This window comes from Scyliorhinus torazame, chromosome 5, assembly GCF_047496885.1.
Source record: "Scyliorhinus torazame isolate Kashiwa2021f chromosome 5, sScyTor2.1, whole genome shotgun sequence".
Taxonomy (NCBI): domain Eukaryota; kingdom Metazoa; phylum Chordata; class Chondrichthyes; order Carcharhiniformes; family Scyliorhinidae; genus Scyliorhinus; species Scyliorhinus torazame.
In genome coordinates this window covers 117,375,526-117,399,072 of record NC_092711.1, presented here as the reverse complement: position 1 = coordinate 117,399,072, position 23,547 = coordinate 117,375,526, and the positions used below count along the sequence as shown (strand labels likewise).

The 23,547-nt window shown below is 47.1% G+C and overlaps 1 protein-coding gene and 1 non-coding gene across 13 annotated transcripts; one reads left to right on the top strand and one right to left on the bottom strand.

Annotated features, from left to right (window-relative positions):
• Nucleotides 1-2,465: 2,465 nt before the first annotated feature.
• On the bottom strand, nt 2,466-19,425 carry LOC140421689 (uncharacterized). 12 transcript variants are annotated; one of them, XM_072506494.1, is made up of 6 exons: nt 19,242-19,425; nt 16,745-16,851; nt 15,987-16,191; nt 15,262-15,696; nt 8,544-8,659; nt 2,466-3,762 (listed from the first exon to the last, which is right to left on the bottom strand). In XM_072506494.1, exons 5-6 carry the CDS (start codon nt 8,614-8,616, stop codon nt 2,609-2,611), a joined length of 1,227 nt encoding a protein of 408 aa, XP_072362595.1. In that variant the 5' UTR covers nt 8,617-8,659; nt 15,262-15,696; nt 15,987-16,191; nt 16,745-16,851; nt 19,242-19,425; the 3' UTR covers nt 2,466-2,608. The 12 variants fall into 12 exon arrangements, with proteins under 12 accessions (XP_072362595.1, XP_072362594.1, XP_072362596.1 ...); XM_072506493.1 differs by having other exon boundaries at nt 15,262-15,681; XM_072506495.1 differs by having other exon boundaries at nt 15,258-16,191.
• Nucleotides 18,063-18,135, top strand: trnak-cuu (transfer RNA lysine (anticodon CUU)). Its single transcript has one exon. It is a non-coding gene; the product is annotated as a tRNA-Lys (tRNA).
• Nucleotides 19,426-23,547: the final 4,122 nt, after the last annotated feature.

Here is a 23,547-nt window from a genome sequence, read left to right as displayed (position 1 = left end):
GATTAACATAGAATTTACAGTGCAGAAGGGGGCCATTCGGCCCATCGAGACTGCACCGGCTCTTGGAAAGAACACCCTGCCCAAGGTCAACACCTCCACCTGATCCCCATAATCCAGTAACCCCACCCAACACTAAGGGTAATTTTGAACACGAAGGGCAATTTAGCATGGCCAATCCACCTAACCTGCACATCTTTGGACTGTGGGAGGAAACCGGAGGAAACCCACGCACACACGGGGAGGATGTGCAGACTCCGCACAGACAGGGACCCAAGCCGGAATCAAACCTGGGACCCAGGAGCTGTGAAGCAAATGTGCTATCCATGATGCTACCGTGCTGCCCATATCCAGCACAAACGGGGATATGAATCCCTTCCCACAGTCCCCACATTTCCACGGTTTGTCCATGGTGCCGGTGTCCTTGTGCCTCTCCTTTTGGGGTTATGGGGAGAGGACAGGGTAAGTACACCTGGGTGGGGTGCTCTTTTGTCGGGTTAGTTCTAACTCGATGGGCCTAATGGCCTTCTGCACTGCAGGGATTCTATGATGCTGCCAGACCTGTTGAGTTAATCCAGCATAGGGCAGCACCGTAGCATAGTGGTTGTCACTGTTGTTTCGCAGCTCCAGGGTCCAAGTTTTGATTCCCGGCTTGGGTCACTGTCTGTGCAGAGTCTGCACATTCTCCCCATGTCTGCGTGGGTTTCCTTCGGGTGCTCCGGTTTCCTCCCAAAGTCCTGAAAGACGTGCTGTTTGGTAATTTGGACATTCTCCCTCAGTGTACCCAAACAGGCGTCGGAGTGTGGCGACGAGGGGATTTTCACAGCAACTTCATTGCAGTGTTAATGTAAGCCTACTTGTGACAATAATAAATATTATTATTATTTCCTGTTTTTACTCTATATTACACACATTTTTAATCCACACATATTTATTGACCCACTATACCATCAACTACCAGGACCAGGGGCAGCACAGTAGCATGGTGGTTAGCATTATGGCATCGAGGTCCCAGGTTCGTTCCCGGTCCTGGGTCACTGTCCCTGTGGAGTTTGCACATTCTCCTCGTGATTGCGTGGGTTTCGCCCCCACAACCTAAAGATGTGCAGGGTAGGTGGATTGGTCACACTCAATTGCCCCTTAATTGGAAAAAATGAATTGGGTTCTCTAAATTTATTTAAAAACTACTAGGACCAGTGTGTTGATGTTTCAGCAATTCTGTAGGATTTTATCAGGCTGATCCGATGGGTCTGTCTGGTGGTGTTTCCCTGGTACTGTCCATGCGTTTGGTGTTTGTGTATTTTAGGGAGCAGGTAGAACTTCCTTGGTTCTGCCTGTTGTACCTCAGATATTCCATCTGTTTTTGGTTAATGTATCTGGAATCTTTGAGTTCTTCCAGTCTGTCTCCAATTCTCCTTCCTGTCTCGGGTATATGGGTCTAGGTAGCTTGGTGTTATGATTCGTGTTGTCTGGTTGTCTGTCTTATCTCCAGCATGTATTGTTGTCTCTCAATAATGACTGTGCTCCTTTGGCGCTGAGGACCTGGGTTCGATCCCGGCCCTGGGTTCCAACCTGGCCGTGGGTCACTGCCTGTGTGGAGTTTGCACATTCTCCCCGTGTCTGCGTGGGTTTCACCCCCACAACCCAAAAGGTGTGTAGGTTAAGTGGATTAGCCACGCTAAATTGCCCCTTAATTATAAAAAAATATAATTGGGTACTCTAAATTTAAGAAGATAAAATAATGACTGTGCTGTTGTCCTTGTCTTCTGGTCTTATGAACATATCCGTGTTGGATCCAAGCTCCCGGATTGACTGTCTTTCTCTCCAGGTAAGATTCTGTTTGTCTCTTGTGTTTCACTGTGACAGGGCAGAGACCTGATTGAAGGGATTCAAACATGGGAGTTCTGGGAAAGATGGGCAAGGATTTGGGAGGGACAACATGTTCAAAGCGTTTGGAGAGGAGAGGGAGGTTGAAGATGGGGCAGTAATTTGTAAGGATGGCAGGGTCAAGGGTTTGTTTTATGGAGGAGGGGGTGATGATGGCAGATTTGAAGGACAGAGGGACAGTACCTGAAGAGAGAGAAATGTTGACAATTTCCATAGACACAGGGTAGTTGGCTGATCAGTAGCTCAGTGGGAATAGGGTCGATGGAGCAGGAGCTGGGTCTCATGGACAAGATGAGCTCTGAGAGGGTATGAGGGGAGATGGGAGAGAAACTAGAGAAAGATGTGGGTTCAGGGCTCGGGAAAGGATGAAATTTAGAGACAGTTTGGTCCGGTGGGCTCGTGGAAGGGAGGGAAGCAGCAGAGGCAGCTGATCTGATTTACTCAATCTCAGTCACAAAGAAGCTCCACAAGCTCCTCACACTTCTTGTTGGAGGTGAGGATGGAAGAGACAGGGGAGAGCGAGAGAACTTCAAAAGGAACTAACTTGTGCAAGAGATATTAAAACGTTTCAACACTGCGTATTTAACACAAATCTCATTTATTTGACTTTTAGCCAGAATATTAGCCCCTGTAAATGGGCTGGAGTTTGTTATCAGCAGAAAGAGACCCAAATGAACATGGTTCAGTCCTGAATGAGAGTAACAGTAAAATCCAATCACTGTCGTTACTTGTGGCCTCGTTGGTGTCTCAGCAGGTTGGACGATCGAGTGAATCCCTTCCCACACTGGGAGCAGGCAAATGGTGTCTCCCCTGTGTGAACTCGCTGGTGTGTGGACAGAGTGGATGACTGAGTGAATCCCTTCCCACACTTGGAGCAGGTGAATGGTCTCTCCCCTGTGTGAATTCGCTGGTGTGCGGACAGAGTCGATGAGCGAGTAAATCCCTTCCCACACTTGGAGCAGGTGAATGGTCTCTCCTCAGTGTGAATTCGCTGATGTACAGTGAGCTGAGATGATCGTCTGAACCCAGTCCCGCAGTAAGAGCACCTGAACGGTTTCTCATTAGTGTGAACACGTTGATGGCTCAGCAGGTGGGATGACCGAGTGAATCCCTTCCCACACTTGGAGCAGGTGAATGGTCTCTCCCCTGTGTGAATTCGCTGGTGTGTGGACAGAGTGGCTGACTGAGTGAATCCCTTCCCACACTTGGAGCAGGTGAATGGTCTCTCCCCAGTGTGAATTCGCTGGTGTGCGGACAGAGTCGATGAGCGAGTAAATCCCTTCCCACACTTGGAGCAGGTGAATGGTCTCTCCCCAGTGTGAACTCGCTGGTGTCCAGACAGAGTGGATGACTGAGTGAATCCCTTCCCACACTTGGAGCAGGTGAATGGTCTCTCCCCAGTGTGAACTCGCTGGTGTGTGGACAGAGCGAATGACTGAGTGAATCCCTTCCCACACTTGGAGCAGGTGAATGGTCTCTCCCCAGTGTGAATTCGCTGGTGTGTGGACAGAGTGGATAACCGAGTGAATCCCTTCCCACACTTGGAGCAGGTGAATGGTCTCTCCCCAGTGTGACTGCGCCGATGAATTTCCAGCTTGGATGGGACAGTGAATCCTTTCCCACAGTCTGCACATTTCCACGGTTTCTCCTCAGTGTGACTGCATTTGTGGCTTGTGTGGCCCGATGATCGAGTGAATCCTCGTCCACACACACAACACGTGTACGGTTTCTCCCCACTGTGAACGATGCCTTTTCCTTCCATGTTCAAAGTACGATGATATTCAGGATATGATAAATTGAGGACTCTGTCAGATCCTGATGTGATGCTTGGTTTGAGTTTCCGGACTTTGAAGCCTCCCCTTCGAACACCCTGTGAAACTGATTTAAAACAGAAAATAGGGAGTGAGAGAACACCCACAAAAACACAAAGGCAGGTTGTGAAATTGAGCTGAATGAATCTGGTCATTTGTGGGGCCGACACTAAGAAAAAGTGACCATGAAAACTGATGGATTGTCATAAAAACCCAACTGGCCTCTTTGGAAGGAGAGAGAAAGAGGTGAAGAGGGATTTTGTATATCTACAAGACATATTAAGAGTAGTTGGCAAAGCAAATTCTATCTTGAGCTTCCTAAACAATAATATTGATACAGAAACTATGCTTCTGGTGACACAGTGGTTAGCACTGCTGCCTCACAGCTCCAGGGACCCGGGTTCAATTCCGGCCTTGGCGACTGTCTGTGTGGAGTTTGCACTTTCTCCCCGTGTCTGCGTGGGTTTCCACCCGGTGCTCGGGTTTCCTCCAAAAGTCCAAAGAAGAGAAGGTAGGTGGATTGGCCTTGATAAATTACCCTTAGTGTCCAGGGATGGGCAGGTTAGATGGGGTTATGGGGTGGTACAGTGGAACAGTGGTTAGCACTGCTACCTCACAGCTCCAGTGTCTCAATTCCAGTCTCGGGTGACTGTGTGGAGTTTGCATTTTACCCCCGTGTCTGTGTGGGTTTCCTCCAGGTGCTCCAGTTTCCTCCCACAAGTCCAAAGATGTACAGATTGTGTGGATTTGCCTTGCTAAATTTCTTCTTCGTGTTGAAAGGTTAGTTGGAGTTGGGGTTACGGGCACAGGGTAGAGGTGTGGGCTTAAACTTAAGTAGGGTGCTCTTTCCAAGGGCCGGTGCAGACCCGATGGGCCGAATGGCCTCCTTCTGCATTGTAAATTATACGTTTCTATGATTCTTCAGTCTAGGAGTTCTATAAATGTTTATAAAGCTCTGGTCACCACTCTTCAGGAAGGATGTGAAGGTTCTTGAAAAGGTGCAGAGGAGATTTACCAGAATGGTTCCAGCAAAGGAGGTTGAGGGGAGATTTGATTCAGGTACACAAGATTATGCCAGATTTCCATCGGGTGGACAAAGAAACTGTTTCCATTCAGTGATCGTACAAGCAGTCGGGACACAGATTTAAAGTTTTGGGTAAAACCTGGATTGAAGAATATAAGATCCTGAGGGGTCTTGACAGGGTGGATGTGGAGAGGATGTTTCCTCTTGTGGAAGAATCTAGAACGAGGGGGTCACTGTTACAAAATAAGGAGTCGCCCATTTCAGATAGAGATAAGGATATTTTTTTCTGTTGAGGGTTGCAAGACGGGGTGTCACAGTGGTTAGCACTGCTGTCTCACAGCACCATGGTCCCAAGTTGAATTCCGACCCTGGGTGACTGTGTGGAGTTTACACGGTCTCTCCGTGGTCTGCGTGTGTTTCCTCCGGGTGCTCCGGTTTCCTCCCACAGTTTAAAGGAGCTTTTCACAGTAACTTCATTAACACTGCAATGTAAGCCTACTTGTGACAATAAAGACTATTATAAGATTATTATTATCGATGTGTGGGTTAGATGGATTGGCCATGCCAAATTGCCCCTTTGTCTCCAACGATGTGGACGTTGGTGGGGTTACGAGGATGGGGTGGGCCTGGGTGGGGTGCTTTTTTGGAGGGTTGGTGCAGACTAGATGGGCCGAATGGGCTCCTGCTGCACCCCAGATTCTATGACTTTGGAACTTCCGTTCTTAAAATGAAGTGGAAGTAGTGTCCTTGAATATTGTTAAGACAGAGATGGATAGATTCTCGATAAGCAAGGGGGGGGGGGGGGTGAAAGGTTATCGGGGTTGGCAGGAATGTGGAGTTGAGGTTAAAATTTTTGTATGATGGAGCAGGCTCGAGGGTCGACTCCTAGTTTGTGTGTAAGGAGCAGGCTCGAGGGTCGACTCCTAGTTTGTGTGTAAGGAGCAGGCTCGAGGGGCCGACTCCTAGTTTGAGTGTAAGGAGCAGGCTCGAGGGGCCGATTCTTAGTTTGTGTGTAAGGAGCAGGCTCGAGGGGCCGTCTCCTAGTTTGTGTGTAAGGAGCAGGCTCGAGGGTCGACTCCTAGTTTGTGTGTAAGGAGCAGGCTCGAGGGGCCGACTCCTAGTTTGTGTGTAAGGAGCAGGCTCGAGGGGCCGATTCTTAGTTTGTGTGTAAGGAGCAGGCTCGAGGGGCCGTCTCCTAGTTTGTGTGTAAGGAGCAGGCTCGAGGGGCCGTCTCCTAGTTTGTGTGTAAGGAGCAGGCTCGAGGGTCGACTCCGAGCTTGTGTGTAAGGAGCAGGCTCGAGGGGCCGACTCCTAGTTTGTGTGTAAGGAGCAGGCTCGAGGGGCCGTCTCCTAGTTTGTGTGTAAGGAGCAGGCTCGAGGGTCGACTCCTAGCTTGTGTGTAAGGAGCAGGCTCGAGGGGCCGACTCCTAGTTTGTGTGTAAAGAGCAAGCTCGATGGGCCGACTCCTAGTTTGTGTGTAAGGAGCAGGCTCGAGGGGCCGACTCCTAGTTTGTGTGTAAGGAGCAGGCTCGAGGGGCCGACTCCTAGTTTGTGTGTAAGGAGCAGACTCGAGGGGCTAACTCCTGGTTTGTGTGTAAGGAGCAGGCTCGAGGGGCCGATTCCTAGTTTGTGTGTAAGGAGCAGACTCGAGGGGCTAACTCCTGGTTTGTGTGTAAGGAGCAGGCTCGAGGGGCCGAATCGCCTTTTCCTAGTTTGTATGGAAGCATGCAGGTACAGCAGGCGGTAAAGAAGGCAAATGGTATGTTGCCCTTTATCGCACAAGGATTCGAGTTGAGGAGCAGGGATGTCTTGCTGCAATTATACAGGGCCTTGGTGAGGCCACACCTGGAATATTGTGTGCAGTATCAGTCCCCTTATCTGAGGAAAGATGATCTCGCTCAAGAGGAAGCGCAGCAAAATTTTGCCAGACTGATTCCTGGGATGGGAGGGACTGACGTATGAGAGATTGAATCGGTCAGGATTGTATTCGCTGGAGTTCAGAAGAATGAGGGGGATCTCATAGAAACCTATAAAATGTGGTTGACATGGTGGCGCAGTGGTTCGCACTTCTGCCCGACATCACCGAGCACCCAGGTTCGATCTTGGCCCCGGGTCACTGTCCGTGTGGAGTTTGCGCATTCTCCCTGTGTCTGCGTGGGTCTCACCCCCATAACCCAAAGATGTGCAGGGTAGGTAGATTGGCCACGCTAAAATTGCCCCCTAGTTGGAAAAACATTTAATTGGGCTCTCTAAATTTATATATAAAAAAAAAAAACGGGGCAGCACGGTGGCGCAGCGGTTAGCATTGCTGCCTCACGGTGCCGAGGTCCCAGGTTCGATCCCGGCTCACTGTCCGTGTGGAGTTTGCACATTCTCCCAGTGTTTGCGTGGGTTTCGCCCCCACAACCCAAAGATTTGCAGGCTAGGCGAATTGTTAAATTGCCCCTTAATTGGAAAAAATGAATTGGGTACTCTAAATTTATATTTAAAAAAAGAAATCTATAAAATTCTGCAGGATTAGACAGAGTAGATTCAGGAAGGATGTTCCTGATAGTGGGTGTCTCCAGAAATAGGGGTCGCAGTCTGAGGGTACGGGGTAGACCATTTAGGACAGAGATGAGGAGAACTTTCTTCACCCAGAGAGTGGTGAGCCTGTGGAATTTGTCACCACAGGAAGTAATTAAGACCAAGACATTGCATGTTTTCAAGAAGTAGTTAGACTCAGCACTTAGGGTGAAGGGGATCAAAGGATATGCGGGGTGAAGCGGGATTAGGCTATTGAGCCTAATCAGCTCTGATCGTAATGAATGGTGGAGCAGACTCGATGGGCCGAATGGCCTCCTGCTCCTATTTTCCATGTTGCTCCGTATCTACGCATGTAAATGGTCCAGGAGGTATGAGGAAGAATGTTTTCACACAGCCAGTGGCAATGACCTTGAACTTGCTGCCTGTGACGGAGTTTGGAAATAAACACAACAAATGATTTTTTTAAAATTGGATAAAAACCTGAGAGAAATAAAGCTGTAAGGATACAGAGACAGAGCAGGAGAATGACTCTGACTGGATTGCTCCAGGTAATAATAATATTTATTAGTGTCACAAGTAGGCTTACATTAACACTGCAATGAAATTACTGAGAGAAATTCCCTCGTCGCCACACTCCGTTTGGGTACACGGAGCGAGAATTCAGAATGTCCAATTGAAAAATGAAAATCGCTTATTGTCACGAGCAGGCTTCAATGAAGTTACTGTGAAAAGCCCCTAGTCGCCACATTCCGGCACCTGTTCGGGGAGGGTGGTACGGGAATTGAACCGTGCTGCTGGCCTGCCTTGGTCTGCTTTAAAAGCCAGCGATTTAGCCCTATGAGCTAAACCAACCAATTCACCAAACAAGCATGTCTTTCGGGGCTTGTGGGTGGAAACTGGAGAACCCGGAGGAAGCCCGCGGTGAACGTGCAGACTCCGCACAGACAGTGACCCAAGCCGGGGTCCCAGGCGCTGTGAAGCAATAGTGCTAACCACTGTGCTACCGAGCTATCATGGACTCAATGGACCGAATGCCCTGCTCTGTCTCATAATGACTCTGACTTTTTTGTGTAATCTCGCCTTGTAATTTAACCCCGGGGGGTTCAGATATCACTCAGCTAAATCTGTGCTACACTCCCTCCGAGGCCATTCTATCCTTCCTCAGGTTTGTTGCCCAGAACTTTGTTGCCCACAGTTCTCCAGGTTTGGTCTGACCAGGGTTTGTGAATCTCGGGGCTTTTCCAGTCACTCTGAGACCTGAAATGTTCCCTCACAGACAGAACAGACAAACCTTTTACCTTCCACACCCAGATGCTGCTGATATTCAGTTTCTAATGAACCGAGTGACTCTGTCAGATTGCAATGTGACATTTGGTTTGCGTTTCCCGTCTGTTAAACGTCCTCTTCCGGTATCCTGTAAATTTACAGAAACCTGTCAGTTTAGGATAGAAATTCATAACATTCTCTGCTCACCAACTTTGATTAAATGTATTCCTGGAGGTTTGATCACATGACCTGGCCCCAACCTCCAGCCATTAATCGGTCAACACATCCATCCTTGTGCCACACTGCCTTCCTCGGCCAATTGGGAAGCAAAAGGACTCAAGAAATCTTTTATACTGTCTTAATGATTTCCTAGGTATGAATCTCATCAAGGTTGAAGGTAAAATTTGAATTCATTGAAAGTCTACCGATTACCCTGAAACCATTGCCCATTGTTGCAAAGACCCATTTGGTTCACTCATGTCCTTCAGTGAAGGAAATCTTCTATTCTTACCTGGTCTGACCTACATGTGGCTCCAGATCCACAGTCAGCTGGTTGACTCTTAAAAAGCTCTCTGAGATGCCCTCAGTTAAAGGGCAATTAGGGATGGGCAGTGAATGCTGGCCCAGCCAGCGACTCCCACATCCCGTGATTGAACAGAAGAGAAAATTTCCATCCTTACCTGGTTTGACCGACACGATTCCAAGCCACAGCAATGTGGTTGAATCTTTAAATACTCTCCGAGCAAGCCACTCAGTTCTCGGGAAATTAGGGATGTGCAATAAATGTTGGCCCAGCCAGTGACTCCCACAAATGATTAAAACAATCCTAGAGACTCCAGTCAGCCAATCCGGGAGAGTTGGCATCCGGTCCAGGCTCGCAGTGCATGCGCCCTGCGGCACCTTGTCCTCTGTAAAGATGGCGGCCGGTAACCCGGGCCTGTCACCGCTCAGCTCTCACTCTGTTCGGTGCTGTTTAAGACGGGACCATTCACATTTTACTCGGGAGTTGAAGCCTCCACGGGGTATTTATGAAGCCTCCCGGCTCACTCCGCAGCTTCTACTGCTCCTCGCACCGTCAGCGACAACCTGAACCGTGCATGCGCCAGTCACAGCCCGAACTGCGCATGCTCCAGTCACAGCCGGACTATGCGCATGCGCGAGGAGCTTCTGTTATGTGGATAGAGCACGTTCTCAGCTGCAACGCATGTTGGGTAATATACCCGCCATTGAAATGGGTATTTTTGGTATAAATTATGCTTTGCGAACTGATTACGATTAGCAACATTGGGCCAAGGTAACAAATGTATGAAATCAATTAATACAACACCTACATAGTACGGGCCCTCCACCACAGTTCTGTCCTGGGTGTGATTGACAACAGTGACGACAGTGAGATGTGAACTCATTGGGGTCTCAACAGGTTTGGGTGAACAAATGATTTTTGTCCCCATAAACCGAACTGTTAAACTGCCCCTCACCAATAACAATGTGATGAAATTGGATCAAGTAGTTTGAGCTTTTAAAGTTGGAGTGTTAACCAGTGGGAAAACTGAGGAAATCCCTTTGCACATGTGAAGTGTGTGAGTGGGCTCCCTCTGAACTGCTCCTGAACTGCACATTAGATTAACTAATGACGAATTCATATTTATTCTCTTCCAATGGAAACATCTTCCACTTGTCGATCATGTCAAACCTTTTTATAATCTTAAAGGATCAGGTCATCCTTCATTCCCTTTTCCAGAGAAAAGGTTTACACCCTGTCCAATCTTTCTTGCTGGGTACAACCTGCCAGTTCAGGCATAATTTAAATATCTTTTCCTGCATCTTCTCCAATCCTTCCAGATCCATTTTACAATATAGAGACTTTAACTAATCTGAGCAGCAAACTCACAATTGCCCCCAAATGCCTGTATGTTGCAGTATTTTAATCATTTTACCATTAGCTGAATATAAGATGGGAAAGAAGCAGATCCAGAGAGTCTGTAACACTGGAGCATCGACAAACTTGCCTCTTCCCCTTACTGCTAAACAGTTGACTTTTTCACTCTTAACCCATCAGTTAAGGCATTAAGAATAATGTGTCAGAGAAAGACTGGATTTCAGCTCAGTGACACTGGGCCAGACTAAATTAGTTCACAGGATTGTTGAGCTAATGTATCCATATCATAAAATGGATCTAGAAGGACTGGGGAAGATACGGGAAAGTGTACCAGAATGATGCCTGATTGGGCAGGTTACAGCCAGCAAAAAATGCAGAGGCTCGATGAGCCGTATGGTCTCCACCCACTCCCATTTCTTGTGTTATTACGAACATCACTGTAAGTCATTTCCATGCAGACACAACAGATGCAACAACCACCAGTTCATCGCCATCCTTCCCATATTCCAGAATTTCAAACACACTTTCCAGGTGACAGTGATTTACTTGTACTTCTTGCGATCCAGTATTGTGTATTCACTGCTCACGATTTGCTCTCCACTACACTAACAAAGAACAAAGAAATGTACAGCACAGGAACAGGCCCTTCGGCCCTTCGGCCCTCCAAGCCCATGCCGACCATGCTGCCCGAATAAACTACAATCTTCCACACTTCCTGGGTCCGTATCCCTCTATTCATGTATTTGTCAAGATGCCCCTTAAATGTCACTATCGTCCCTGCTTCCACCACCTCCTCCGGTAGCGAATTCCAGGCACCCACTACCCCCTGTGTAAAAAACTTGCTTCGTACATCTACTCTAAACCTTGACCCTCTCACCTTAAACCTATGCCCCCCAGTAATTGACCCCTCTACCCTGGGGAAAAGCTGCTGACTATCCACTCTGTCTATGCCCCTCATAATTTTGTAGACCTCTATCAGGTCTCCCCTCAACCTCCTTCGTTCCAGTGAGAACAAACCGTGTTTATTCAACCGCTCCTCATAGCTAATGCCCTCCATACCAGGCAACATTCTGGTAAATCTCTTCTGCACCCTCTCTAAAGCCTCCACATCCTTCTGGTAGTGTGGCGACCAGAATTGAACACTATACTCCAAGTGCGGCATAACTAAGGTTCTATACAGCTGCAACATGACTTGCCAATTCTTATACTCAATGCCCTGGCCAATGAAGGCAAGCATGCCGTATGCCTTCTTGACTACCTTCTCCACCTGTGTTGCCCCTTTCAGTGACCTGTGGACCTGTACTCCTAGATCTCTTTGACTTTCAATACTCTTGAGGGTTCTCCCATTCACTGTATATTCCCTACCTGCATTAGACCTTCCAAAATGCATTACCTCACATTTGTCCAGATTAAACTCCATCTGCCATCTCTCCGCCCAAGTCTCCAAACAATCTAAATCCTGCTGCATCCTCTGGCAGTCCTCATCGCTATCCACAATTCCACCAACCTTTGTGTCGTCTGCAAACTTACTAATCAGACCAGTTACATTTTCCTCCATATCATTTATATATACTACAAAGAGCAAAGGTCCCAGCACTGATCCCTGTGGAACACCACTGGTCACAGCCCTCCAATTAGAAAAGCATCCTTCCATTGCTACTCTCTGCCTTCTATGACCTAGCCAGTTCTGTATCCACCTTGCCAGCTCACCCCTGCTTCACCTTTTGTACTAGTCTACCATGAGGGACCTTGTCAAAGGCCTTACTGAAGTCCATATAGACAACATCCACTGCTCTACCTGCATCAATCATCTTTGTGACCTCCTCGAAAAACTCTATCAAGTTAGTGAGACACGACCTCCCCTTCACAAAACCATGCTGCCTCTCACTCATCCGTCCATTTGCTTCCAAATGGGAGTAGATCCTGTCTCGAAGAATTCTCTCCAGTAATTTCCCTACCACTGAAGTAAGGCTCACCGGCCTGTAGTTCCCTGGATTATCCTTGCTACCCTTCTTAAACAGAGGAACAACATTGGCTATTCTCCAGTCCTCTGGGACTCACCTGAAGACAGTGAGGATCCAAAGATTTCTGTCAAGGCCTCAGCAATTTCCTCTCCAGCCTCCTTCAGTATTCTGGGGTAGATCCCATCAGGCCCTGGGGACTTATCTACCTTAATATTTTTAAGACGCCCAACACCTCGTCTTTTTGGATCTCAATGTGACCCAGGCTATCTACACACCCTTCTCCAGACTCAACATCTACCAATTTCTTCTCTTTGGTGAATACTGATGCAAAGTATTCATTTAGTACCTCGCCCATTTCCTCTGGCTCCACACATAGATTCCCTTGCCTATCCTTCAGTGGGCCAACCCTTTCCCTGGCTACCCTCTTGCTTTTTATGTACGTGTAAAAAGACTTGGGATTTTCCTTAACCCTATTTGCCAATGACTTTTTGTGACCCCTTCTAGCCCTCCTGACTCCTTGCTTAAGTTCCTTCCTACTTTCCTTATATTCCACACAGGCTTCATCTGTTCCCAGCCTTTTAGCCCTGACAAATGCCTCCTTTTTCTTTTTGACGAGGCCTACAATATCTCTCGTTATCCAAGGTTCCCAAAAATTGCCGTATTTATCCTTCTTCCTCACAGGAACATGCCGGTCCTGAATTCCTTTCAACTGACACTTGAAAGCCTCCCACATGTCAGATGTTGATTTGCCCTCAAACATCCACCCCCAATCTAGGTTCTTCAGTTCCCGCCTAATATTGTTATAATTAGCCTTCCCCCAATTTAGCACATTCATCCTAGGACCACTCTCATCCTTGTCCACCAGCGCTTTAAAACTTACTGAATTGTGGTCACTGTTCCTGAAATGCTCCCCTACTGAAACTTCTACCACCTGGCCGGGCCCATTCCCCAATACCAGGTCCAGTACTGCCCCTTCCCTAGTTGGACTGTCTACATATTGTTTTAAGAAGCCCTCCTCGATGCTCCTTACAAACTCCGCCCCGTCTAAGCCCCTGGCACTAAGTGAGTCCCAGTCAATATTGGGGAAGTTGAAGTCTCCCATCACCACAACACTGTTGTTTTTACTCTTTTCCAAAATCTGTCTACCAATCTGCTCCTCTATCTCCCGCTGGCTGTTGGGAGGCCTGTAGTAAACCCCCAACATTGTGACTGCACCCTTCTTATTCCTGATCTCTACCCATATAGCCTCACTGCCCTCTGAGGTGTCCACCCGCAGTACAGCTGTGATATTCTCCCGAACCAGTAGCGCAACTCCGCCACCCCTTTTACATCCCCCTCTATCCCGCCTGAAACATCTAAATCCTGGAACGTTTAGCTGCCAATCCTGCCCTTCCCTCAACCAGGTCTCTGTAATGGCAACATCATCATAGTTCCAAGTACTAATCCAAGCTCTAAGTTCATCTGCCTTACCCGTAATACTTCTTGCATTAAAACATATGCACTTCAGGCCACCAGACCCGTTGTGTTCAGCAACTTCTCCCCGTCTGCTCTGCCTCAGAGCCCCACTGTCCCTATTCCCTAGTTCTCCCTCAATGCTCTCACCTTCTGACCTATTGCTCCCATGCCCACCCCCCTGCCATACTAGTTTAAACCCTCCCGTGTGACACTAGCAAACCTCGCTGCCAGGATATTTATGCCTCTCCAGTTTAGATGCAACCCGTCCTTTTTTTTTAGGTCACACCTGCCCCGGAAGAGCTCCCAGTGGTCCAGATAACGGAAACCCTCCCTCCTACACCAGCTGTTTAGCCATGTGTTTAGCTGCTCTATCTTCCTATTTCTAGCCTCACTGGCACGTAGCACAGGGAGTAATCCCGAGATTACAACCCTCGAGGTCCTGTCTTTTAACTTTCTGCCTAGCTCCCTGAACTCCTGCTGCAGGACCTCATGCCCCTTCCTGCCTATTTCGTTAGCACCAATATGTACAACGACCTCTGCCTGTTTGCCCTCCCCCTTCAGGATGCCCTCTACCCGTTCGGAGACATCCTGGACCCTGGCACCAGGTAGGCAACATACCATCCTGGAGTCTCTTTCACGTCCAGAGAAGCGCCTATCTGTGCCCCTTACTATAGAGTCCCCTATGACTATTGCTCTTCTGCGCTTTGACCCTCCCTTCTGAACATCAGAGCCAGCCGTGGTGCCACTGCTCTGGCTGCTGCTGTTTTCCCCTGATAGGCTATCCCCCCCGACAGTATCCAAAGGGGTATACCTGTTCGAGAGGGGGACAACCACAGGGGATTCCTGCACTGACTGCCTGCCCTTTCTGGTGGTCACCCATTTCTCTGCCTGCACCTTGGGTGTGACCACATTTATATAACTGTGACCACATTTATATAACTGCGATCTATGACGCTTTCCGCCACCTGCATGCTCCTAAGTGCATCCAATTGCTGCTCCAACCAAACCATGCGGTCTGTGAGGAGCTCCAGTTGGGTGCACTTTCTGCAGATGAAGCCATCCAGGACGCTGGAAGCCTCCCGGACCTCCCACATCTCACAGTCAGAGCACTGCACCCCTCTAACTGACATTGTGTCAATTAATTAAAATTAAAAGTTTAAATTTTTTTTTTTTCAAGTTACTTTTAACTATCTGTTTCCTAGCACTAGATTTCTAATATAAATGTGAAAGCTAAATATAGTACTCTCCGATCTCTGGCTTAGATACCCCTCTAAATTATAATTAAGTAATTATGTTTAATTAGTTACCAATGCTTAATTTTTTTAATTGAGTGTAGATTCCCAACCAGCCACTCAGGTCACAGCTTTTCTATGATGTCACTTCAGTTTCCCCCCGACACACACAATTTGAAAAAGGTATAAAAGTAAAAATGAGTAAAAATCCCTTACCTACCTTCTTACCTTCTGAGTGTCTTAGATGTTCTTAGGTTCTCTCCCTGGCAGAGACTGCTCCTCCTCCTCCGAACAGCTCCCGAAACTAGGCCACGATCTTTTTAAATCTCCGCTCTGACTCGCAGCTCCCGCGCTTTTTAAATCTCCAGCGCTTTTTAAATCTCCCGGTTCTCTCTCCTCTTGCGCTGTTTTCAATGTCCCGGCTCTCTCTCCTCCCGCGCTTTTAAAATCTCCCGCACTTTTTCAATCTCCCGGCTCTCTCTCTTCTCGCGCTGTTTTCAATGTCCCGGCTCTCTCTCTTCTCGCGCTGTTTTCAATGTCCCGGCTCTCTCTCTTCTCGCGCTGTTTTCAATGTCCCGGCTCTCTCTCTTCTCACGCTGTGTTCAATGTCCCGGCTCTCTCCCCCCTCGCGCTGTTTTCACTGAGGAGATTAAATCTGTATTGATGAATGTGGAACATCACCATTCAGTCTGCAAGCATAATCCTGAGCTTCTGATCATTTAATATTTTAATTCCCCGCCCCACTCCCACTCTGTCCTCGGCCTCCTGCACTGCTCCAATAAAGCTCAAAGGAAACGCGAGGAACAGACTCTCATCCTTGATCAGGCAATTTCTGACCTTCCAGACACAACATTCATTTCAGTAATTTCAGATTATAATCATCACTCCGATATTTTTAGACAGTTGGTGCTGGTAACGGTTCTGCTGTTGCCATTTATACTTCACCTGGACCTGTCTTTTATTTCTTCTCTTGTCCTATTAGTTTATTTACTTATCTCATTGTCACCCAGTTTTGTCTTGCACCATTATCCCCTTTGTCATTTAATCACTTCAGCCTCACATCCTCCCAAACTGCCCCCTCTGAGATGGCCCAGCAAGCCACTCAGTTCAAGGGCAATTAGGGATGGGCTCAGCCAGCGACACCCACATCCTAAGAACAAATAAAGGAAAGTTGGCAGTTAGAAAGGCAAATGCAATGTTCGCATTCATTTCAAGAGAGCTACAATACAGGATGAATGGGGATGAGAAACATATCAGCCATGATTGAATGGTAGAGCAAATCGAAAATTCGATGGGCTGAATGGCCTAATTCTGCTTCTATATCTTTTTTTTTAAATGAGGGGATCTCATAGAAACATTTGTAAAAAAAATTGTTGGAATCCATCCCAGACCTGGATACAGATCAATTGATTCTTGGAGGAGACTTCAGTTGTGTTCTGGATCCTAAATGGACTGGTCCAAGCTGATTCAACCACAGCAAAAACATGAAAAAGGAATGAAACCAGGCGGACCACCCGGCATCGACCCAGGCACCAGAAACGCCAACGGCAAACCCAGCAAAAGATTTTTTTAAACTATTCCCATCAGTAGATTGTAAAAGGATTATGGGACACAGATTTAAGATTGTGAACAAGATCTACAGGGGAGATAGGAGGTAGACATTTTACACAGTGAGTGATAATGATATGGAACTCAATGCTTACACACAAAGGTCAATAATCTCCAGGTCCTGATAACTCAAATGGTGCTGTCAGAATTTGATATGAGGATTGGTTGTGAGTTTCCTGTCTGCGAATCCCTTTCTAAGCCCCTGTGAAAGAAGTTTACAAAGGCATCACTGTCAGTCCAGAAATAAAATTCAGGAAAGATAAACATTTCTCCTGGTTTGAGAATGCTGTGTATAAATCCTCCCCTACTAATCCCCTGTAAAAGGAGTTTCCAAAATTAATCACTGTTAGTCCAGGATAGAAATTCACAACATTTTCTCCTCCTGCTCCCCGGTCCAGGATGACCGCTCATGCCCCCCGCTGCACACTGACCCTCTTGTCATCAGCAGTCCCTCAATTTGAGGGTGACATCTACTCAGGGTTGTGAATTTTTATTCTGGGATTTCATGTGGCTGAACAGAGCCGCAGAGCTTTGGACACATGGGACAGGATGTCCAATGAATCATAGAATTTACAGTGCAGAAGGAGGCCATTCGGCCCATCGAGTCTGCATCAGCCCTTGGTAAGAGCACCCTACTTAAGCCCACACCTCCACCCTATCCCTGTAACCCAGTAACCCCACCCAAATCATTCGGACACTAAGGGCAATTTAGCATGGTCAATCCATCTAACCTGCACATCTTTGGACTGTGGGAGGAAACCAGAGCACCCGGAGGAAATCTACACATAAAGAATGTACAAACTCCACACAGACAGTGACCCAAGGTCGGAATTAATCATAGAATCTACAGTGCAGAAGGAGACCATTCGGCCCATCGAGTCTGCACCGGCATTACCTGATCTGGCCAACTCACTGAAATGTGGTTAATTCTGAATTCCCTAGCAAGCCCCTCAGTTTAAGGGCAATTAGGAATGGGCAACCAAGCTGATTTGCCCGTGACATTCACATCCCATAAAGAATAGAGAAAATCAAAGGGCTGTTTCCAGTGCCGGTTTCAAAGGAATCAGTACTGGGCCCTTCACTCCTGGTTAAATTGATTTGAAAGTAAATGTAGAAATACGTGGAAGAAGTTTACCTGTGACACAAAAATGATTGAACACTTGAGGAATGAGGAAGAACGCTGGAGGGAAATCAAGGCAAGGGATTACATGATAAATGGCAGGACTGGACTAGTATGGCCAGAGCTAGATTCCTGTGCACAGGAAGATTGCACCAGAGAGAGTACAGAGGGGATTTAACAACATCAGCCAGAAATTGACAATGTTTGCTCTGGGGAAAGTTTGGATAAACTGAGACTGTTTTCTTTGGCACAGACAAGCCTGAGGAGAGACCAAAATGAAATGTTGAAAAGCAGCCTGGCTAGCTCAGTCGGTAGAGCATGGGAGTCTTAATCCCAGGGCCGTGGGTTCAAGACCCACGTTGGGCGCTTCAGCTTCTTTAATCTGAGAACATTGAGCTGAACTGTTTTATGGGTGGCACGGTAGCACAGTGGTTAGCACTGTTGTTTCACAGCGCCAAGGTACCGGGATTCAATTCCCACTTGGGACACTGTCTGTGCAGAGTCTGCACGTTCTCCAGTGTCTGTATGGGTTTCCTCCCACAAGTCCCGAAAGACGTGCTTATTAGGTGAATTGGACATTCTGAATACTCTCTCTCTCAGCCCGAATAGGTGCCAGAGTGTTACTACTCAGGGATTTTCACAGTAATTTCATTGCAGTGTTAATGTCAGCCTACTTGTGACAATAATAAAGATTATTCCAAATGTATAAAATTCTGGGGGATCATGGTGGCACAGTGGTTGTGTGCCTGCGTGCTGGGGACCCAGGGTCGATCCTGGCCCCGGGTCACAGTCTGTAAGGAGTTTGCACATTCTATCATTGTCTGTGTGGGTTTCACCCCCACAACCCAAATATGTGCAGGGTAGGTGGCTTGGCCAAATTAAATTGCCCCTTGATTGGAAAAATATATAAATTTACATTTTTTTTAAATTCTGAGGGATCTAAATAGATTGGATAGGAAGGTCCTATTCCCTTTGGTTGAGGGATACATATAAAAGGGGGCAGAGATTTAGGGAAGGCCTAGGAGGTTTAGAGGGTGGTGAGGATCTGTGACATGCTGCCTGAAATGATGGCAGAAACCCTCATAACATTTAAAAAGTAATTAGATAGACATCTGAATTGATGTAACTTAAAAAGCTACAGACCATAATCTGGAAATTGAGATTAGGCTGAATACCTACTTTGCTGCCACGATGAGCTGAATGAAATGCAACAGGAACAACAAACTTTAATGAAATCCGGGAGAGTAACTCTCACTACTAACAAGGTCAGCAGTTTGCCCACTTTAGCTGCCAAGTATGCTAATGTGGTAATTTGAAAATTTACCTACATACATAAGAGTACAACAGCAAATTATTTAACTTCCCCAATGTGATCGGTGTAATTAGTCTCAAATTTAACCCGGAATGGTCCTTTAAATTTTCCCAGTCACTCTGATATCTGAAATCTTTATCGACGGACAGAACAGACAAACCATTTAACCTTCCAATGATATTCAGGTCCTGTTGAATCGAGTAACTCTGTCAGATGATGATGTGATGTTTGGGTTGAAGTTCCCGTTCGCAAATCCTCCTCCTTCTAAAGGAGTTTCCAAAGGAATTTCACTCTCAGTCCAGGAGAGAAATTCACAAGGTTCTCTCTTCCGGCTTCCGGGTCCTGGACGGCCGCGCATGCGCCCTGCTGCACCTGAGAAAGATACGGCCGCGCAGGCGCCCTGCGGCATATCACTCCCTAAACAGATGACAGGGACCGACCAGAGAGCAAAACACCGATGCGGCCGCCCCATTCCGTACAGACACCTGATCTGTATCAAAAGTGCCGGAAACAATTTATCAGCCTGAGGAACGTAATGGAATAATGGCGGATAAGGCTACCCGGAATGCCGGGCGCGTATGAATGCGCCCTATCTTCGTCACAGGAGCCAGAACGCGCAGGCGTCAGAATGTCCCGTCCCCGGATGTCTCCCCTCCCTTTCCCCCCACTTGTGTGGAGCATGCGCGGTGCTGCTCCGGGCTGAGCGCAGCCGCAGTGAGAGTGAGTGCGGCTCCCAGAGGCTGAATGAGAGCCGCCGCGAGCGGGGACAATGGGGAGAACCCAAACATCCCAATAAGACCCATTGGTTTTATTGTCAGTCTGCAGACAGGAGCTGGAGAACTGAACCCAGGCAGAGGAGAGGGAGGGAGAAAACTGGGAGTGGAGGAAAGAAATGGTGCAGATGGTGAGATGGGTTTGCATTTCAGCCCAGGGAGGAGGGAGAGTGTGTGCGACGGGGATTTACAGCTTTGGAGGAACAAGAGAGGAAAAAATGTTGCAGAGAAACTCGAATTGCCTGTTCAGAATTTCTATCCTGGACTGAGTGATGACTTTTGTAAACTCCTTTTATAGGATATTGGAATTGGAGGATTGGCCGACAGAAAACTCAAACCAAACATCACATCGAAATCTGACTGTCACTTGATTCATCAGGAGCTGAATATAATCAGTCTTTGAATTTGGAAGGAGAAATATTTGTCTGTTCAGTTTCAGCGGTGCGACTGCAAAAGCACCGAGATTTACATCCCATCCCCGAGTGAGAGTGTTCCAGTGAACTGACTGTGGGGAGAGCTTTAACCAGTTACACAGGCTCAAAAAAAGTATCACATCATTCACTGCAGGGAAAAATTAAACGGCTGTTGTGTGTGGACAAAGCTTCAACCGGGAGGGACATAAAAACCCCTCACCATGGAGAAACTGTGGAAATGTGCGGACTGTGGGAAGGGATTCAGTTACCCATCACAACTGGAAGTTCATCGTCACAGTCACACTGGGGATAGACCGTTCACCTGCTCCATTTGTGGGAAGGGATTCACCCATTCATACAACCTTATGACACACCAGCGAGTTAACACTGAGGAAAGGTCATTCACCTGCCCTGTGTGTGGGAAGGGATTCAATCGGTCATCCCACATTGTGACTCACCAACTTGTTCACACTGATAAAAGACCGTTTACATGTCCTGACTGTGAGAAGAGTTTTAAATGTAAAAAGGATCTGCTGACACATCAACGTATTCACACTGGGGAGAAACCACTCTCCTGCGCCCTGTGTGGGAAAGGATTCATTCAGTCATCCTACCTGTAGACACATCAACTTGTTCACTCTGATCACAAACTTTTAAACTGTCCTGACAGTGAGAAGAGCTTTAAAAACAAAAAGGATTCACTAACACACCAATATGCTCACACTGGGGAGTGACCGTTCACCTGCTCTGAGGGAATGGATTCAGCCGTCCAAGTGCCCTACTGAACGACCAGAGAATTCACACATCGGAGAGGCCATTCACCTGCTCTGACTGTGGGAAAGGATTCATTAATTCATCCAACCTTCTGATACACCAGCAACTTCATACAGGGGATAGACTGTTGACCTGTTCTGAATGTGGGAAGGGATTCACACGTTCATAAAACCTTCTGACACATCAGCAGGTTCACAGTGAGGAGAGGCTGTTCACTTGCTCAGTGTGTGGGAAGGGATTCACTCGTTCATCCAACCTTGTGAATCACCAGCGAGTTCACACTGGGGAGAGGCCATTCACCTGCTCTGTGTGTGGGAAGGAATTTTCTCATTTATCTTATCTTCTGAAACATAATCGAGTTCACACTGGGGAGAGGCCGTTCACCTGTAATGTCTGTGGAAAGGGATTTACTCAGACATCTCACCTGCTAACACACCAACCAGTTCACAAGCGACTACAAGGTTTGGATTCTACCCTTATTGATGCTGTTAATTATGTCCAGGACTGAATCAGGTTCACTCTTGACAGTCTTAATCTGCTGATGATGTTTAATATTCTGAATAAATGTGAAATAAATAGGCTTGGTTGGAAACATTACAGATTTTTGTCTTTCCCACCTGAGTGTTTAACAGCACCTGGCTGGAGCTCAGAAAGGACAATCTGGAGGAGGATCACACGGCAGGAACAGAACTTCAGCCTGGACACAGTCCTTCAGGGTCACACTGAGAGGGACAAAAGACAATTGGGTCTTTCTCATCTCTCTTCACTGTCAGCAAAGTCCCCGTGTGGGTTAATCCTGAGGTGTGAGAGAAATGTATTCCAGCTGTTCTCTTCCATGGTTCAGAGCTCCTAGACACGGAACAGAAGCACCTTTACAACTGTGTTTGGAGTCAGGAAGAACGATGGTGAATGCTGGAAACGTGCTGTCAAATCAGAGATTGGTGTAAAACTGTGATGTTCCTGATTGAATGTAAAGCAGCTGGTTTAAGTTTCTAGACTGAAAATGTGTTTGTGTGACAGTCACAATGAATTAATTGAATAGAAACCTACTTAAAATAGTTTGTTGAAGTCGGCATTAAAATAACAGCTGGAGGAGCTCACAGGAGCCTGGTAACTACCGGGACAATTAGACAACAGTTTGATTGCCCAGCTAAAGAATTCCACAGATTCTCTACCCTCTGAGAGAAGATATGTCTCCTCATCTCTGTCCTAAATTTGAGATCCCTTACTCTGAGATTATGCCCTCTGGTCTTAAACTCTCCCACAAGAGGAAACAAGATAATTTTTCAGGTTGTGTAACTGGTTAAAGCTCTTTCCACAGTCAGTTCACTGGAACACTCTCACTCAGGTGTGTGTGTGTCTCGGGGCGTTTCCAGTCACACTGATGTTTGAAATCACTTCCCACAGTCAGAACAGACAAGCACATTGACAGTTTGTGATATTTAGATCCAAATGAATTGAGTGACTGTCAAGATCTTGAGTAGTATTTGGTTCGAGTTGCCCAGCTGCCAATCCTCCCATCCTAATGTCCAAAAAAGAAGTTTACAAAAATGATCACTGTAAGAATGGGATAGAAATTCACAACAGATCATTCTAGTTTCTAACGAACCTTCTTTCCTCTTTTGCTTTTCCCAAGCATGGGGCCCAGTCAAAATAAAAGACCAAAATCAGCTAGAAGTCCCAACAAAAGTGCCGGGAACATTCCTAACTGAACCAGAATATTGTTCACTGTGTCTCTGAAACACTCTGTCCACTGAGGTATACACTGGTTGTGGAAGGTGTCAAGCATTCCGGCGGGTACCGCATGCTCCCTCTGCAGGGCCACTGGGAATAGACAAGACCACGGAATAGAAGTCGGCAGCCAGAGTGACCACCCACCCACCCATTAACACTGCCAGTTACTGTGAAAAGCCCCAAGTCAGCACATTCCGACGCCTGTTTGAGTACACAGAGGAAGAATTCGGAATGTCCAATTCACCTAACAGCACATCTTTCTGGACTTGTGGGAGGAAACCGGAGCGCCTGGAGAAAATCCACAGGGAGAATGTGCAGACTCTGCACAGACAGTGACCCAAGCTTGGAATGGAACCTGGGACCCTGGAGCTGTGAAGCAACAGTGCTATCCACTTTGCTACCATGCCGCCCATCCCACCCAGCTACAATGAACTGTTTTAACCAGACCCAAGAGTAGATTCAAGATGTCACGTTCGGCAGAAGGATACTATAGACTGTAAGATCCACAAACTCTGTCAAGATGGCTGCAACTTAACAGGTTATTATGAACATTAAACTGTGGGCAATATCCGATTCTGTGACCAATATTTAGTTAAACACGGACCTGAATAAGGAAACTTTGCAGCCACCTGTGAAGTTTAAATGTCTTGTTGTGTCAGGATGAACCAGCATTTGAGGAATATAAAATCTCTGGACTGTTGGTCTCCAAGTGCCGTATTGAACACTGGAGAATGAGCTTGAATTGGAACAGAGTGAGTGAGTGATCATCGTT

What these genes read in the sequence shown, in the direction of transcription:
- LOC140421689 (XM_072506495.1), bottom strand. Translation starts at nt 8,616, where the DNA reads ATGTCACATTGCAATCTGACAGAGTCACTCGGTTCATTAGAAACTGAA. An exon ending in GCAGCATCTGGGTGTGGAAG is followed by an intron (nt 3,763 to 8,543) that starts GTAAAAGGTTTG and finishes GTTTTAAATCAG; the next exon opens with TTTCACAGGGTGTTCGAAGG.